The sequence below is a fragment of the Sorex araneus genome, chromosome X, assembly GCF_027595985.1.
Source record: "Sorex araneus isolate mSorAra2 chromosome X, mSorAra2.pri, whole genome shotgun sequence".
NCBI classification, from domain to species: domain Eukaryota; kingdom Metazoa; phylum Chordata; class Mammalia; order Eulipotyphla; family Soricidae; genus Sorex; species Sorex araneus.
The window spans coordinates 278,694,264-278,712,001 of NC_073313.1; the positions used below are offsets into that span (position 1 = coordinate 278,694,264).

The window sequence follows — 17,738 nt, forward strand, 5'->3', positions numbered from 1 at the left end:
GGCAATGCACAGGGGTCACTCCTGGCTTTGCACCCAGGAATTACTCTTGGCAGTGCTCAGGGGACCATATGGGATGCTGGGAATTGAACTCGGGTCTGCCGCGTGCAAGGAAAACGCCCTATCCGCTGTGCTATTGCTCCAGCCCCTCTGGATATCTCTGGGTATTTTTATTTGTTGTTGTTTGGGGCCACACCAACTGTGCTCAAGAGTTATTCCTGGTCCTGCACTCAGGAACTACTGCTGGTGGTACTCAGGGAACCATATGGGATGCCGGGGATCAAACCTGGCTCAGCTGTGTGCAAGGCAAACGCCCTCCCTGCTCTGCTCTGTCTCCACCCAGCCCTTGCTTTCTCTCTTTCTATAGCACTTGAATTTGCAGCTCTACCCTGTGAGTCTTTGCCTCCTGTTCACTGTCCTGTGCAGAATGTCACACACACACACACACACACACACACACACACACACACACACACACACATGCACGCACGCACGCACGCACACTCTGCCTGTGTCTCCGGTCTTTATGGATCGGTCCTTGTTGATGCCCAGTGTCCGGCTCACGGGGCTGGAGGCCCTCTAACGACACGTACTGGCCTGGAACGGCACCAGAGCCTGGCACTGTGCAGGGACACACAGCCCTGGCTTTCGACCTCAGAACTGAGAGAAGTGGAGTCCCGCTGCTCCTTCCTCGGTGCTCAGTGTGCGGGTCAGAGACTGGGCTAGAATGAACCGGATGCTCAGCTCCGGGCGTGCAGCCAGGCTGCCTGCAGCCGCCGACAGCACGGGAGAAACAGAGAAGCTTTGAAGCAGGACTAGAGCGAGGCGCGGGGGGGCCTGGGCAAGCCACCCGCCAGACACAGAGCCCCCTGCGCTCGGCCGCCTGTGAGCAGGGAGCCTGGAGCCCCTCTGCCCCCCAACTGGGAAGAGCCCCTCCCCACAGCCTGATTTCACTCCCCTCCACGCAGCTGTGTCTTGAGCACCCTCCCCTCTGAGACAGTCACATGCACCTCGAGGGGCTCTGTGGACCCTGCGGGCCTCAGATGGCCCCTTGGTCTGTAGCTTTGATGTCAGCTGTGGGCAGATGAAGACTGAAGGTTAGTGGAGGTGGTGAGAGGTGCCAGTCTCTCCCTCGAATGTCCTTGCCAAAGGCCGCAGAACCCCCAGCCCTTCTCCCTGGCGCCCCCCTACCCACTTCACTCCTTGTCCATTATCCTGGGATGCCCATAAGCAAGTAGACACTTATAGACCCTCAGCCCGCTCCGCCAGGGGCCTGCCCAGTGAGGCTGCCCTCCTGAGAAGAAACTGCATCAAGCTGCTGGTGTGCCGCGTGCAGGGGGTGCTCTGTTCACAGCACGGAGACCAGCAGGCATCAACAAAAGTGATGAGGGCTGGAGACCCAGGACAGCGGGCAAGGTGCTTGCCTTTCCCGTGGCTGACTGGGGTTTGATTCCCAGCATCCCATGGGGTCCCCCGAGCACTACTAGGCATGACCTCCAAGCAATAACTAACTAACTAACTAACTAACTAACTAACTAACTAACTAACTAAAGTGCTGATCTTCACAGATCCTGAACCCCAAGGAGCTACTGAAGACCAAAGCCTTTCTCTCGAACGAGCTTGACTACAGTAACTGAGGGCATGCCCTGGGGACACAGCACTGAGAGACACGGGAGCGCCCCAGAAAGTGAAGGGGACAGCTGGGAGTGGGCTGTTTAGGCGTTTGAGGGCACAGCCCAAACAAGTCACCCGCTTGTTTGCAAGCAGCCGGAGAGGCTACTCCGGGGGCCTGAGGCAGTGCTGGACAAGGCTCGGATGGACAGAGCAGCAGCCCTGGCCCCCCAAGCCAGGGTCAGTCTGTCCACCCTGTTTCCAAAGTGTACCCCTCCTCTGACCCCCTGCTGCCCCCAGACCAGAGACACTCTGAGCCCAGAGACTGTCGCATGTCATCAGCTTCACCTACCACGATTTCTTCTTCTCTTTAGCCCCCCCACAATACACCATCCCTAAAACACTTGTCCCAGGGTCTTAACACTCTCCCATTATTCTTTTTTTTTTCTTTTTGGGTCACACCCAGTGATGCTCAGGGATTACTCCTAGCTCTGCACTCAGGAATTACTCCTGGCGGTGCTTGGGGGATCATATGGGATGCCGGGGATAGAACCCAAGTCGGCCGTGTGCAAGGCAAACGCCCTACCCGCTGTGCTATTGCTCCAGCCCTTCTGTTATTCTTTTTTTTTTTTTTTTTTTTTGCTTCTTGGGTCATACCCAGCGATGCTCAGGGATTACTCCTGGCTCTGCACTCAGGAATTACTCCTGGCGGTGCTCAGGAGACCATATGGGATGCTGGGAATCAAACCTGGGTTGGCCGCGTGCAAAGCAAACACCCTCCCCGCTATGCTATCACTGCAGCTCCCCCCCCCCAAAAAAAAAAAAAAACCTTATCTGAGGTCCAAACAGTAATTTATGTCCTGCCTGAGAGCTTTTCCTGGACTTTAATTCTGTTCTCTAGAAGCTTCCATCTGTGCCCATAATTAGCCCTGGCTGCTGTTAACCTCACGGTTGGTCATGTGATGTGTAGAGCCCAGAGACAAACCGAGGAGTGGAGAGGAAGAAGAGGGTTTCCACGCTGCAAGGTCTGGGGACATGGGCTGGAGTGATAGGACAGTGGGGAGGCATCTGCCTTGCACTCCACCAACCCAGGTTCAATCCCCAGCATCCCATGTGGTCCCCTGAGCACCGCCAAGAGTGATTCCTGAGTACAGAGTCAGGAGTAACCTCTGAGCATGGTCGGGTGTAATCTCCCTGCAAAAGAAGAGAAGAGAAGAGAAGAGAAGAGAAGAGAAGAGAAGAGAAGAGAAGAGAAGAGAAGAGAAGAGAAGAGAAGAGAAGAGAAGAGAAGAGAAGAGAAGAGAAGAGAAGAGAAGAGAAGAGAAGAGAAGAGAAGAGAAGAGAAGAGAAGAGTCTGGAAACAGAAGATGGGGCTCTTCATAAGTTTTTAAAAAGTCCAGAGACGGGTGGAGGGGGAGGTGGGGGGCAGGTAGGACCCTAATGGGAGGCTGAGGGTGGCAGAGGGCATGGTTCCCCCGAGGCCCAGGGGGACAGCATGATCCCAGCAAGGAAAGCCGTCATCGGAGGGAGTGGACGGCTGAGATATCAGTGGAGGCCAGGCTATGGAAGTGGTCAGCTGAGGACATGGACAGCAGAGATGTCGGGAAGCTGGGCTGGTTCTCAGAGCCGAGGCCCCTGGCGGGGCTCCCTGGAATGGACAGAGGGAAAGAAGGACCAACGCTGAGCGGGCTGGGAGGGGAGGGAGAGGCCAGGGTGGGCTTGGGCTGGCAAGAGAGAGCGAGGGGCCCGAGAGGAGGTGTCCATCCAGGAGGAGGAAAATGAGCATGTCTGGAGAATGGGTGAGTGTAGGGGGCGGGGCGACGGGGACCCCAGCCCTGAGGGGGCTGGAGGCCAGTGCTCGGGCTCTTGGGGCGGACACGCAGCCTTCAGCCGGCCAAACAGCTCCCATGGAGCTGGGCTGGGGGGTCCTGCCTGGGAGTCGCCTTTCTTCACTCAAGGAAAAGCAACGGGGGGCATGGGGGCTGCAGGGAGCCCTGGGGAGGAGCAAGGCGCGTGGGGGAGGACACCTGCCGGGCAGGGTCTGGACCAGTCTCTGCCTGGGCCCCCCAGCAGCCTGGCAGGTGGGAAGCAGGTGGCAGCGGGGTGGCTGCGGGCACCCAGAGGGGAGGGAGGGGCAGGAAGCTGGGGCACCAGCGGGGGATAAACTGGAGTCGATGAGGACAGCACAGGAGCCCCGTGGGTGACGCAGGCACCGTAGACTGGGGGTAACTGGAGGGTGGGAGCGGCCAGGATGTTTGGGGTTCGGTCACACGTGGACGGGGCAGCACGGAGAAAGCGCAGCTGTGGATGGGGCCATTGGGCAGGACGCGCGCGGGAGACAGGGCTGGGGAGGGCAGTAAGCGGAGCACAGTGGCCGGTAGCCGAGAGCCAGTGACCGGGCATGCCTCCGGCTCCTCCCTGCAGTGGGTACTGTGCCTCCGGCCCCTACATCAGACCCGCAAACAGCAGCTGCCGCCCAACAGCGCCATGGAGCCGGGCTGGGCGCGAGGCCTCTTGTTTGGTTTGGAAGTGCCCACTGGCTTGTGTGTGCTGCCCACTGGCTTGACCAGGAGCTGCCCCGGGGGCCAGGGGTCATGGAGGAGCTGCAGCAGCAGTGCAGGGGGTGGGGGTGCGCCTTGCTGCATGCAGGGGACTCCCGGCACACATAAGGTCCCTGGGAGAGATCCCTGAGCACAGAGCCAGGAGTGAGCGGGGAACACCAGGGACATAGACCAAAGAGGAATAAGGAGAAGGGGAGGGGGAGGGGGGAAGGGAAGGGGGAGAGAAGGAGGAAGGGGAAGAAGAAAGGAAGGTGGAGGGGATCGGGGAGGGGGAGGACAAGCAGGAGAGAATGGGGCAAGGGAAGGAGAGGAGGAGGGGGAGGGGGAAGAGGAGGAAGGAGAAGGAAAGAGGAGGAGGAGGAGGAGGAGGAGGAAGACGTGGTGGCACCGGCACTATGGGACTGGGCGCTGGGCTCTGCACACGCCCTCTGGGCACGTCCCTCTGAGGAGGCCAGTCACCACACAGCCGCACACGGGAGGGACGGGGTCCAGGTGCGGGAAATTTGGACCGCACTCGCCCTTCAGCTGACCAAAGCCACCAACCGCCATCCCTGCCAGGAACTGCTCCGGAGCTGGCTCACGGCCAGCGCAGCCTCCTTCCCGCCTTTCATGTAAAAATAGAAGCCAGCCTCAAAAAATGGCCTCCTCTCAGACGCGCCCCGCCCCCACCTGGCAGCCCTCCTGGCTTGCCTGTCCCCCCTGGCCCGGGCTGGCCTTGGTGTGAGAGCTCGCACCACGGAGCGCCCGCCTGGGGACACTTGGCAGCAGGGACTGAGATCGTGGCCATTTGGACGGCCCGGGAGAAACCTGCGGCTGTGATTGGGGCTGGTGTTGATCTCAGCTGTAACTTTCCAGAAAGCTGGGGCGCCCGACGCCAAGAAAATCTGCTGGGTATTTTGGGAGGTGCTGTGGTGGGGCGGGCGGCTCCCGTGCTCTGGGGCTGCGGCTCCCTGCTGACAACACTTCCGTCAAGTGTGTGCGCCAACATCTGGCACGTGGGCTGGCGGGGCAAGGGGGTCTCGGGCACAGGAAGACCCCAGCCGGGCCCCCCCGGTAGCTGGGAGAAGCTTCGGTGGGGAACTCACACTGGCCCCTGGGCAGCAGACAGGGCCAGCGGGCGCCTCCTTGCTCCTTCCCCCTCGTGAAACTATCAGGCAGGGACACACGGGCATCTGGCTCTTTCAGCTGCAAGGGACTGAGAGGGGCCCGGTGGCAGCACCGCCAGCCTGCCCCCCGCCAGGCACGGGAAAGTGGGGCAGCCCCCCGCCCGGGCACCCTGCACCCAGACCTCACTGCCCCGTTTGGCTTGCTGCTATTTCCAGCAGTCCAGGATTTTCAGTTACTCATGCTCGTGTACTCATGCCATGCGCCCGACGTGTGCAGATGAGTCACCTGCTCTGTCAGGCGCTCTGTCCCACGGCTGGTGGGAACAGCCTCTCTGCTCCCGTCCGTCCTCAGACGGACTGCGCGCTGGCTCCGACTGTTTCTAACTGAGCACCGACGAGCCAGCCTGATATGGGGTCAGAAGGAAGGGAAGTCGCGTCAACCTACTGCGTGTGGGGTCTCACGCTAGCAATCACAGCGCTTTACCCCATGGGCGAGCTGGCTGGGCTGCCAGGACACTGGCCCAGCGACAGTGTGCCCTAGTCCAGGCCGGAAGGTCTAGTTTCGGACCCTGAAGACCCACGTCACCGGGTAGGACATGGAGAGAAAGCAGAATGCAGCCTGGAGGGAGCGGGCAGGAGGCTGGGCCAGGGTGGGGATGAGGGGGGCAGAGGGGAGAGCAGGAGCAGGTGGGGTACACGGGTGGCTAGAGGAGATGGCGGTCCTGCTGGGGCTCAGCTCTGGGCTGTATGGCGCCAGGCCTGGCCTTGTCCACTGGCTGCGGGTCCCTGGCCTGTCTGCTGGCCGGGTCGTGCTGCAGGGCTCCTTGTCCACTGAGTGAGGCGAGGAGCCTCAGGTCGGGGTGCCCTCTGCAGGTGCGCAGGAAGACGGCACAGCCAGAGGAGCCCCCACTCACCCCGTCCTGCCTGCTCCTCCGCCCCAGCCCTGACAGAGGTGCACTAGCCCCTGGCAGGACTGTACCAGGTGGGGCATGAGCCATGCCTCGGTCTCCCCTCTGCAGTGAGGCAGGGCCAGATCTCCCCGAAAGCCTTATGAAGTGGGTGCCTTCCCTGCAGGAGCCCGCCGGCGAGGGTGGCTGCTTCTGCTTGCGCAAGGCCAGCCCGACTGAAAGCCAGTGATTCTGGGGGGCTTCCAGGAACCCCCACACAGAAGAGCTTCCCAGTCCTTAGAGAATTTCCACAGGGGCTGGAGCAATAAATAGCATGGTGGGTAGGGCACTTGCATGCGGCCGACTGGGTTTGATTCCCAGCATCCCATATGGACTCCCGAGCACCGCCAGAGGTAATTCCTGAGTGCAGAGCCAGGAGTAACCCCTGTGCATTGCTGGGTGTGAACCCCCCCAAAAAAAGGAATTGCTAGAGGACAGAGACCCACATGACCAACATGACCCATCATCACAGAGGAGGAAACTGAGGCAGGGGAGGCTCCAGGAGCTCTCAACGCAGAAGGCCAGAACAGTAACGCAGCTAGCATGTTCCATACTGACCAGCACCCAGAGAGGGGTCGAGGGGGCATCAGAGCCGGAGGAGCCCTGAGTGAGCCCGGGCACCCCGTCCTGGAGGGCAGGAGCAGAAGGATGTCTGGCCAGGGACCCGGCCAGGGCATGCAGGCGGGGGCTGGGGGTGCTGGTCCCGCCCAGCTCTCTGCGGCTGCGGACGATCGGAGAGCCAGCAGGGTAGCCTGGGGGTCGGGAGGCCGTGGACACTGAGTGAGCAGCAGGGGGTGATGACTGTCTGTGGGTCCAGCACAAGTGCCGGAGCCCGCCGGAGTCTGGCTGCGTGCCCGGGGCCAGTGGGAGGGGGCAGCAGATGGAGCAAGACCTCTGCAATTGAAACTTCGAGTCGCTGCTCCTGCCAGGGAAGCGGGGGTCTCTATGGGAGGGGGTCCCCTGCTGGTGACACAGGCACAGCCTAGTGCTGGGGCAGGACCCCAGGGGCCCTGTGCCAGGAGAGGGAGCAGCAGCATCGGGGCTCAGGGTGCAGGGCCCTGCTGGGCCAGAGCTGGCTCGGGGGGAGTCCAGAGCTCCAGCCGCCTCTCTGCACCCCTCTGCCCTGAGGCAAGTCTCCCCTCTGGAGCCTCCAGACCTTTCACCTCAGCCCTGGAGACTTTCAGCCCTCACAGCCCTGCCCTGGGGAGTCCCCGTGGGGAGCAGCAGAGCCGGGGAGGGCCAGAGGCTGGCGCCCAACTGGCAGGACGGTGTTGGCACCAACGGGTCCACACAGGGCCTTTGCTCCGTCTGCTTCAGCCTGCCATCTTTTGATTCGAGTTTGGTCTTCCCAACACACCAGGCGGTACCCAGGATTTACTCCTGGCTCTTTACACTTTTTTACACTTCTGCCTATGTGCTCAGGGGTCCCACCTGGCGGGGCTCAGAGGGCCATGTACGGTGCCAGGGATGGACCCAGGGTCAGCTGCATGCAAGGCAAGCGCTTCTCTACCTCTCCAGCCTCTCGGCTCCTCTGAATGGGAGGCAGCCACACAAGCCCCGCGGCCCCCCACTAGATGACAGCTGTGTGAGCCCCAAAATTCATCCTTGGGTCCAAGTTGTCACTCCGAGCACATAGGCAGAAAGAACCTCTCCCCGGAAGACCCTCAGAGCAGGGCACTGACTCTGTGGCTCCCGGGCACCCTCCCCTCCCCTCCATGTCTCTCTTCCCTCCTGGCCTCTGGGAAGCCTGGAACCTGCACCAGGCCTGGTGTCATCCTGGGGCAGGTGTGAGCACATACATGTGAGTGAGTCTGAGAGGGCGCCTGTGGGCCAGAGCAATACCACAGTGGGGAGGACGTCTGCCTTGCACGCGGCCAGCCCTAGTTCGATCCCTGGGCTTACATATGGTCGGTCCCCCAAGCACTGCCAGGAGTGACTCCTGAGTGCAGAGCCAGGAGTAACCCCTGTGGGCTGCAGGGAATGGCCAAAATCAGAGAGAGAGACAGAGTGAGAGAGAGACAGACTGTGTGTGTTTTGTATGTGAGAATGCACACATGCATGGGGAGATGGTTGAGTCTGAGAGACTCAAACCAATGTCAGCGGGATTTAGGCGACACTTCCGGAGAATGTGAGCTCTCAGACCTGAGACAAGCAGCCTCAGAATCTACCTGGGGATTTCTGGGGAGCTCCAGCCCCCCAGTGACCGCCCCCTGACTTACTCTGTACCTGTGGCCACCTCTCCTCTCCCCAGGCCTCAGGTGAAACGAGGAGCGAGTCCCAGCGGACCCCCTTCCTGCTGGGTGTGGAGCAGGCCCAGAGCTCCCCAGAAGCTGCATAGAAGGGGGCACCACCCCACAGGAGCCCCCTTCGGCTAGTGTAGCTACTACTGTCTTTTTTCTAGAAGGGATGCTTATGGGGTTTTGTTGGTTTGAAATGCTTCAGGAACACGTTGGGAGATTTATATGGGGCTGTGGAACTGGAATGCACCAGGTATCTATCTCTTTGCTTCGTGTGGAATTATTCAAGAATGTGTCAGGCCAGATTCCTTGAGCAGGACTGGGTCTAAGGGGAGGAATGTGCCCCCTTGTCGAGCCTGGCCTGAATTGGCGACAGACCAGCCCTGGGGGCCCGGGATTGCAAAGGAGAGTGCAGGCACCCTTGTCTTTGATGACCCAGGATGTGGTCTCCTCTGTTCCTCATTCCTGCCCTTCACTGTCACCCCAAACTTCCCGAAGGGACTCTCCTTAGCAATAATGGCTGAAGAGGGACCGAGAAAATAGCTCAAAAGGCTGAAGCACATGTTTTGCATTCACTTTCCCCAAGAATTTTGCCAACAGAACCCCACAAGTGTCTACTATAGAAAACAGACAGTAGCAGCTATTCTAATTGGTGTGTTCTCCTCTTGGGGGACCCAGGAAATAGCCCCCAGGGCTGGAGCACTTGCTCTGCACCCAGGAAGCCTAGAGTCAGTCCCTGAGCCCCGACAAGAGCAGCTTCACACACCGTGCTAGGAGGAGGAGCACTGCCAGATGTGACCCTCAACCCACAGAGGAAGGCGGAGTGGAGGTGCTGAGTGGATGGCCCTGTCTAGAAAGAGGCTCCGGCCCAGGGACTGAGTGCAATTTTGGAAAAAGCAAAATGGACCTGTGGTGTTTGCGTGAAGCAATTATCCAGTCATTCCTGTCAGGTGCTACAGAGGTGTTGGCTCAGCTGAGAAGACACCAAACGGTAGGACCACAAAGGAGACACTGTCACTGACTCCACAATTTCACTACTGGGACTCGATCTCCAGAAGGTGTGACAGCAGCAAGAGGCCATCTGCAGAAGGGTGGTACTTAGAGGGCCTGGGGACCCTGATCCCAGCAGCGCATCCACTAGCGGGAATATCAGCAGCCACTGACATGGGTGTGCAAGGGCGGTGCGGGGGGGGGGGGGGGAAGGTGGGGGGATGGGCACAGTGTTGAGGGGAACCTTCAGCAACAGGGAAGCAGTTTGGCATGCCTCAGCTGTTTCCCTGCATGAGGCATGACAAAGAGCGGCAGGGGAAACTGAGAAAATGAAGGGCTGTGAAGGCCAGTTGTTTCGTGAGTGACATTTCATTGGATAAATAGTTACTGAGCTTTTGGTATGGGCAGGGACCCATGCTGGGAGCTGAGGATGGAGAAGTGAGTGAGTACTTTCTCCTGCTCGCTGTTTTCTTCTCTGTCTCTGTCTCTCTCATGCACACATGCACACACACACCATTCCCAGCCACGCAGTAGTGGTTGGGTGATCAGCCCAGAGGCGTTGGGTGGGGATGGGAGCATGCTTTCCTGGGACTGAACCCAGGTCCTGGATATGTTCGGCGTGTGTTCTAGGCTGTGTCCTTGACCCTAAAAGCATACCCTTGTCTTTCAAAGTTGTCTGAGCATCATCTTTCAATTAAAGGAGAGGCAACGAGAGGAACAAGCAAGGAAGGGTGCTCCCCCTGCCTTTTTCCCTCCTCTTCTTCATCACTCATTTCACTGCCAGTATCAGAACGACCTCCAGCTGGATTACACACATGTGTGCAGAAACCCAAATGTAAATGTGGTAGTGACATTTTGGTCTGAATTTCCTCTGAAGCAGAAACATTTAAAAACCCATGTTAAAAAAAAAAGAGGAAAAGAGTTAGGACTTGTTACTAATCTCGAGGTTGAATAATTAAGTGTGCTTAATTCTGCAAGTAGCAAGTTAAATTATGCAGTGCCAAAAGTGACGACTCCCATACCTACAGCACCCCATCTACAGTCGCATGGTTTTAGCTTCATAACTAAAACACGCTGCCAGAAAACCTAATAAAAGGAAGCAAAAATATTTCTGTTTATGTCAAGCTGCCATTTGAGAAAGACTTTTAAATATGTTCTTCCCTATGTGTAAATCTGACAGCAGTTGCATAATTAAAAACCCCGGGGAGAGTTTCCTTTTAATCTTTTCAAAGGAAACAGATAAAACATCCTCTAGGACATGAAATGATGGATTAATACTCTTTGCATTGTTATGTCAGAACTTTAGCACCTCCTGCAAAAATGCTTGTTTAGAACCAAAAGAACACAAGTCACCATCTTTGATTAGTTTGTTTTGTTTTGGGGCCACACCTGGTGGTGCTGGGGGGTGACTCCTGGCTCAACACTCAGGGACTGCTCTTGGCAGTGCTTGGGGTACCATATAGGATGCTGAGGACTGAACCCAAGTCAGCCACATGCCAGAAAAGTGCCCTGCTCACTCACAGCACTGTCATTCTCACTCCTGCCTCATGAGTCACCAGCTGTAGGTTTTGGTGTTCTTGACCTCACAGGAAATGGGGACAACCACATGCCACAGCCACATGCATGTCTGTAAGGAGCTTTGCTTGTCCTCACTGTTGTTACCTGGGTGAATGAGAAAAAAATGGGTACATTCACATGAATACCTACTTAACTTCCACTGCATCTCACAATGTTGAGGAGATTTCATTACCTAGGATTTCATTTCAGTGTAAGCAGTCAGTATGAACAATTTCAATCACTCAGGGAATTTTGTTTTACCTGAGCTACTCAGATTGACTTTCAAATTTACAGCTTTAACTACTGCTGAACAATCACGGCAAATTTTCCCTTGGGTCTTTGCCATGCAGACACAGGTGTGGGCTGGTGCAATTGCGAACTCTCCAGCTCCGGACATGGCACTTTCCAAGCCAAATGTCAGGACAGACATTTCACCTCACTGTGATGTTCCATTCAATCTTGAGTACACACAGCCATATCTGAACTTTATTTCATGTATATCCATTTCAATCGTTCTTCTACACACACACACACACACACACACACACTCACGAAGGCAAGAAGTGGCTTCTCTCTCTAAGTATTCCAGAATGTCTCCTAATTGCCGGAAGTCCTGTCTCTGGCCCCTCTGGGACTGGCTCTCACACCCCACAGTCTAAGGTCTGCCAGAAGTGTCCAGTCCTTCTGACCTCTAAGATATTCTGACTTCCAAGCTTTCCCTAGCCTTAATCAGCTATTGGCCTGACCCCACTCGCCTGCCCTAGTTTCAGATACACATACTCGTTCAGTCACACAGGCTTCTATACACCTGTTATTAAATATTCCCTCTCAGCCAGAATGTGGTCACCAACTGTATTCAGGGATTTGAAGGACATACCCAGACTGCCTGCCTGACTTACATTCTAGACACCGTGGGACACACAATATACAGTGACTGAGACAAGTCCCAGAACAATCTGATACCTTGGGCCCTGTGTCACCTTCTTGTAATCATCATTGATGAGAGAAGCCGGGATATGCTGCCCAGGACTGCAGTGACCAGCCTTCTATGCGGGGCTACACTTGGACCATTTTCCTGTAAAATAAGCCCTGATCTTTTAACCTTTCTAGCACTGGACCTAATATACACAATAGAGGCATATTTAAGAAAGAAAAGAAGGTATTGATTTTTTATATGAAGAACTCTGTGAATCATTTATTGAGTCTGAACAATATAAAAAGAGAAATATCCACACAACTGCATGGGCATGAGTGAGGTGATGCCACTGATCATAGAAAATTGGCCACATAGTAATTTTCCTCTTCACTGGATGAGGTGGCAGGCAGAGAATCCCAACTCCCTGTTTGCAACTAAGCTTTGGATGCCTGAGCTGCTCGCCGAATCCATGAAAGCAGCAGCATTAATAACTGTCTCTGAGGACACAGAACGTTTAAGGAAAGGAAATATGTGAACAAAAGGAGAATGGGAGGATGTTTGTCTCGACTTCCACCTCCTCCCAGTACACCCTGTGAGAAAGGATGGAAAGGGCCATCAGACTGCTCCAGGACTCAGCTTCACATCTCCGCCAGGAGTAAGCAGAGCGACCCAAGTGCCAGGCCACAGCGGTGGGGAGACACCTGTCAGCGGGCAGCCGTGCACAGACAGGGTTTTGATGCGGAGCTGCCTGTGGGCTTGTCTGAGCTCTCCTCAGAAATGCATCAGTCCACGGCAGGTTTTGGAAACAATATGCTGGGTCATTGGTAAGCTAACCACACTTTTCATGCAGTTCCTCCTACATGGCTTGCCTGCATCCAAAAACACAAACCAAAAATGACAACACAGTTCCTTTCTGCTTGACTAGAGATCAGCCAGTGTTGCTAGTTGATTACAGGCTGGGGTTTGGAGCAATCTGCCAATGTGCTGACCTCATTTGGCACAAAGGACTTGAGACACTTAAGAAACTGTGGCTGGACAATGAATCTGTGACTCCTCAGAGAGGCCGGGGGTCTCTGGCATGAGACCCCGTTTAGACAGACCCGCAGCTTGCCGGGGAAGAGGCCGCTGCTCCCCCTTCTCCTGTAGCCCGTGTGCCTTTAGGAAGCCAAAGCCGAGCACGTTCTTCAGACAGAAAAGCAAGGGCTTTTTGGTCGAACCTGGGTTGAATCCTTGGTTTCCCAAACACCACCAGGAGTAATTCCTGAGTGCATAACCAGGACTAACCCCTGAGCATCACCAGGTGTGGCCCCCAAACACAGAAACAAACAAAAGCCAGACAAACAAACCACCTGAAAAAAAAAAGCAGGGTGTCCCAATGTGTGTGCAGGTGTGTCTCTGGGTAGAAGACAGCGAGGTATGTCTGCAAGAGCATAAATCAATAATGAGCCATGAATGCATGATGTCATCCTCTGGGGCCGAACATCCTTAGTACACTTTTAAAGCACTTTAAAAAACTATAGTTGCTATAGCAACTTGATAGAGCTCTTCTTAAAAGGGGATTTTCAGAGGGGGTCATTTTATATCTTCAATCACCATAACAACACGATATAGCTTTAAAGGGTATTTTTAATCCAATTTGTGTGTGCCTTGGACTGGGGCCATTTTTATCTTTTCTATTTAAAATAACCACATCATGCATGACACATGAAAAGTCATTGAAGGAAAGAAAGCGGGTTTGCACTCAGAGAACGAGTTCGAGCTGCTCATAGCCTGTACAGGGTGATCCTCCTCAGGGCCTCTCAGAAGTCGTCTGCAGAGGCATACATGGCCAGCGAGGCCACACTCTGGCTGAGCTGGACACCACCCGGCCCACGATCTGCCCACGGAAAGCACCTTCATGGAATCCCTCACTTCTTAGTTCCCTGAATCCAGTCCTTCGACCCACCCTGCTGTGAGATGAGCTGGAGAGACAGCTCAATAGCTTGATGGGGCATAGGCTTTGCAGTAAGAGGCCCTGGTAGGCCTTGACACCAGTTACCCCCTGCCGGGGCTATGTGAGGTGCAGACTGAAAACAAAGAAAAACAACTTTCCCCAAAACAGTTGGCAGGAAAGAGCAGAGCGCCCTGGGGCCACTGGAGAAGTAGCCAGTAGGATTCCAAGTGGAAAGCCCGATTCCCTCTGCACTCCCAGGGGTGGGTGGCTGGGCAGGAACCTGCCTAACGTGCTGCTGAGGCTGGGGTTAAGGAGGGAGGGCATGGGGGCAGTGGGCAAGAGCAGCCAGGCTCACAGCCTAGAGCACAGGTGTGAAGCAGAAGGGGGCACTAAAGGAGTCTGGACAGCATCCTTGGTGAGGGTCCCAAGCCACGGAACTGCGAAGGAACTGCTCCTCCTAGGCAGAGGGAGAAGGGATGCTGGCAAGAACGAGGCTCTATCATCCCCTCAGCCCGTGCCCCCAGCCAGACAGAGGCAAAAATGGAAGGGGAGGAGTGGAGACAGAGTACAGTGGGGAGGGCAGCAAAGGCGTACTTCTGACCTGGGTGGAATCCCCACATCCCATATGGTCCCCCAAGTCCCAGCAGGAGTGATTTCTGAGCACGAGCCAAGCCCTGAACATACCAGGTGTGGCCCAAAACCAAAGAGAGAAAGAAAGAAAGAAAGAAAGAAAGAAAGAAAGAAAGAAAGAAAGAAAGAAAGAAAGAAAGAAAGAAAGGAAGGAAGGAAGGAAGGAAGGAAGGAAGGAAGGAAGGAAGGAAGGAAGGAAGGAAGGAAGGAAGGAAGGAGGGAAGAGGGGAAGGAAGAGGGGAGGAAGGGAAGGAGGGAGGGAGGGAGAGAGGAAGGGAAAAAAGGAAGGAAGGGAGGGAGGGAGGGAGGAAGGAAGGAAGGAAGGAAGGAAGGAAGGAAGGAAGGAAGGAAGGAAGGAAGGAAGGAAGGAAGGTGGGAGAGAGGGAGAGAGAAGGAAGGAAAGGAGGGAGGAAGGAAGGAAGGAAGGAAGGAAGGAAGGAAGGAAGGAAGGAAGGAAGGAAGGAAGGAAGGAAGGAAGGAAGGAAGGGAGGGAGGGAGGGAGGGAGAGAGGGAGAGAGAGAGAAGGAAGGAAGGGAGGGAGGGAGGGAGGGGGAGGGAGGGGAGGTTTAGAGCCTGGGAGAGGGAGGGCAGGAGAAAGCCCTGAGGTCAGTAGGAAGGTGGCTAGAGTCCTAGCCTTATGTGTCGGTGTTTTCTTTGAGAAAGGGGGCAGTGTAGAAGGCAGGAGAAGCGCCTGGGAAAGTGACCGAGAGAAAGAGATCCTGGGTGAAAGCGGTTAGTCGTCCCAGGGTAACCGGGCCAGGACACTGCAGGGGAAAACGAAGAAAAGAAAGAAGAGATGGAGAAAATACCCCTCTGTGCGCAGACACAAGTTTTCCAAGTCCTAAGGGTGGGGAAGCTGCGGTAGGGGAGAGAGGGGAGACAGAAACAGAGGCCCCGACACAGTTCCTTCGCAGAGGGGGAGACTCGGGTGCACAGAAGTGAGGCCGCGGGGCGCGCCCGCTCGGGCGTTCGGGGCCGGGTCTCCCGGGGGCGTCTCGGGGCGCGGAGGGAGGACGCACGCGGGGCGCAGCGCTCACCTATGGTCGACACCACGGTGCCCACGAAGTAGAAGGCGCCGGGGAAGTCCCAGCGCGGGCGCAGCGCGTCGGCGCGGACCCCCGCGGCCAGAGCCGCCTCGTAGTGGCGGAGGAGGGCGCGCAGCTCGGGCTCGGCTACCCCGTGAGCGTCGCTGAAGTTGCGCAGCGTGGCCCCCCAGCGCGCCCGCGCCGCCGCCTCCCCGGGGCTCTCGAGCGCCGAGAAGACCGTGGCGCCCGCCACCAGGTACAGGCCGATGAGCGCCGCCAGCAGCACGAAGCGGCCAGTGTCCTCGTCGAGGTGCGCGCGGCGGCAGCAGCAGCAGCAGCAGGAGGGGCGCGGCAGGCGGCGGCGGCAGCGGCGGGGCGGGGGCCGGGGGCTGCGGGAGGACATTCCGGAGCTCAGCCCCGGCGCCCGGGCCGCCGCATCCCCGCGGCGGGAGCACGGCGGGAGCACGGCGGGAGCGCGGCGGCGGGAGCACGGCGGGCGCTCAGGCCGCGCGCGCCCGGGAGGGGGCTCCGCGGGCGGCGCCCCGACGCCTCGCAGGCTCCCCCGCCCTGGAGCGCGGAGGGCTGCAGCCGGGCCCCCGCCGCGCGCCCCGCATCTTCCCCTGCGGACAGGCCCCCCGGGGGGCGCCCCAGGAGGCGCGCCGGGCTGGGCGCCGGGGCGAGAGCGGGAGGCGCTCGGCCGGAGGGTTGCGGAGCGGCCGGGCTGCACGGAGAGGCGGAGTCACCGGGCCCGGGGCGGGGTGCGGAGGGTGGGGGAGTCCGGGAGGGAGGGGCGGGGTGCGGAGCCCGGCGGCGGCGACGCCTCCCGCGGGTGGCTGGCCCCCCGATGCGGCCCCCGACGCGCCGTCTCGGCTCCCAGCTGCTGCCAAACTTTGCCAAACTTGCGGCGGCCCAGCAGCCTCCAGGACGAGGCCCCCCGAGGGGAAGTGGCCCGCGGCTGGCCACGCTCCCCGCGGGGAAAAGAGCCCGAGCCGGTCCCCGGGCCACGGCGCCCCGCAGTGAGCGCGGCCGGCGTCAGCACCGCGGACAGCGCGTCGCTGCCGCAGCCGCGAGCTGGCGGGCCCGGGGAGGCGGGCCGGGGATGCCGGGCTGGGGACGCTGGGTCGAAATGCGGGGTCTGGGATGCGGTCCCAGGGACGCGATCCCGGGGATGCGGGATCTGGGACGCGGGCCCCGGGGATGCGGGCCCCGGGATGCGGCACAGCCTGCTGCGCCAGGGCGCGCAGACCCTCTCGGGTCCGTTCTCGACCTCCGCGCTTCCCCCCACCGCACCCCGAAGCCGCGAGCCGACAGGGCGGGGACGCTGCGGAATAAAGACGGGGGAGGAGGAGTCACGCGCTACTCCGGGACCCAGGTGCCACCAGAGGAAGGAAGTGTCCGGGCCCCCAGGCGGGCGGTCCCCAAGGCGGTCTCCCTAACGAAGAAGCCCTGTGCGGGATCCTCCTCCTCCCCAGGCCTAGGGGGTGGGGGAGAGGGCTTTTCAGTGCGCTTATGGCTGGACCTTCGCGGTTCGACTCAGGCCCGCTTGAGCTCTGTGTGAGAGAGGTTCTTGGTTCAGACGGAAAACTGTCCTCAGGTAGCCGCGCCTTGGCGCAAGAGGCCCCCCCCCCCCAGACGGTGGGCTGTAGGAATGATTGACGGCTTCTGCGCTTAGAGGCCCCCAGCGGGAAACTGGCAGAATGCCAAGCCGCCTTGATCCCCAACATCCGGAATTCTGGATAACACTCGTCCCAAAGTCAGCCAGTGTGGCCACTGTAGTTAATACTCTAAAGGGGGTTGTTAATCGGGGCCCCTCGGCTTTTCAGGGCTCCTCAGGGAGGTGAGATGGTGTGGCCAGGGATGCTGGCACGAGATCAAAGGCCTTGAACTTGGTGGACATTGATTTGCCCAAACCAGGCACCCTGGAGAATCGGATCTTCCTAGAAATGCAGCTCCTCCGTGCTAGCAGGGGACAGGTGGAGACAGATGTCACCACTGTCATGGGGACTAGGCTTCTCACACTGGGAGCCCTCCTCTGAAGCAGTGTCTCAGCTTTGGTTCCCTTTGACCTTGTTTCCTTCCTGTGTGCCCACCCCCATTCTACCATGTGCTTCCCCATCTCCTGCAAAAGACCCCTCATGTATGTGACTTTTCACCTGTGGCCCCCGTGGAATATCCTAGGGGTCCACAGGACTAGGGGGACACTGATAGGGAAGTATGTCTCACCCACA

General features: G+C 58.0%; 1 protein-coding gene and 1 pseudogene across 1 annotated transcript in view; both read right to left on the minus strand.

The window, feature by feature from the left end:
* Window positions 1-16,101, minus strand: part of KCNK12 (potassium two pore domain channel subfamily K member 12) — a 48,515-nt gene extending 32,414 nt beyond the window's left edge. Inside the window, exon 1 of the mRNA XM_055120282.1 lies at window positions 15,523-16,101. Coding sequence (XP_054976257.1) covers window positions 15,523-15,913 — 391 coding nt within the window. The 5' untranslated portion in view covers window positions 15,914-16,101. The remainder of the gene's footprint in view (window positions 1-15,522) is intronic.
* A 148-nt stretch (window positions 16,102-16,249) lies between these two features.
* LOC129399891 (uncharacterized) overlaps window positions 16,250-17,738 on the minus strand; it is an 85,125-nt pseudogene continuing 83,636 nt past the window's right edge.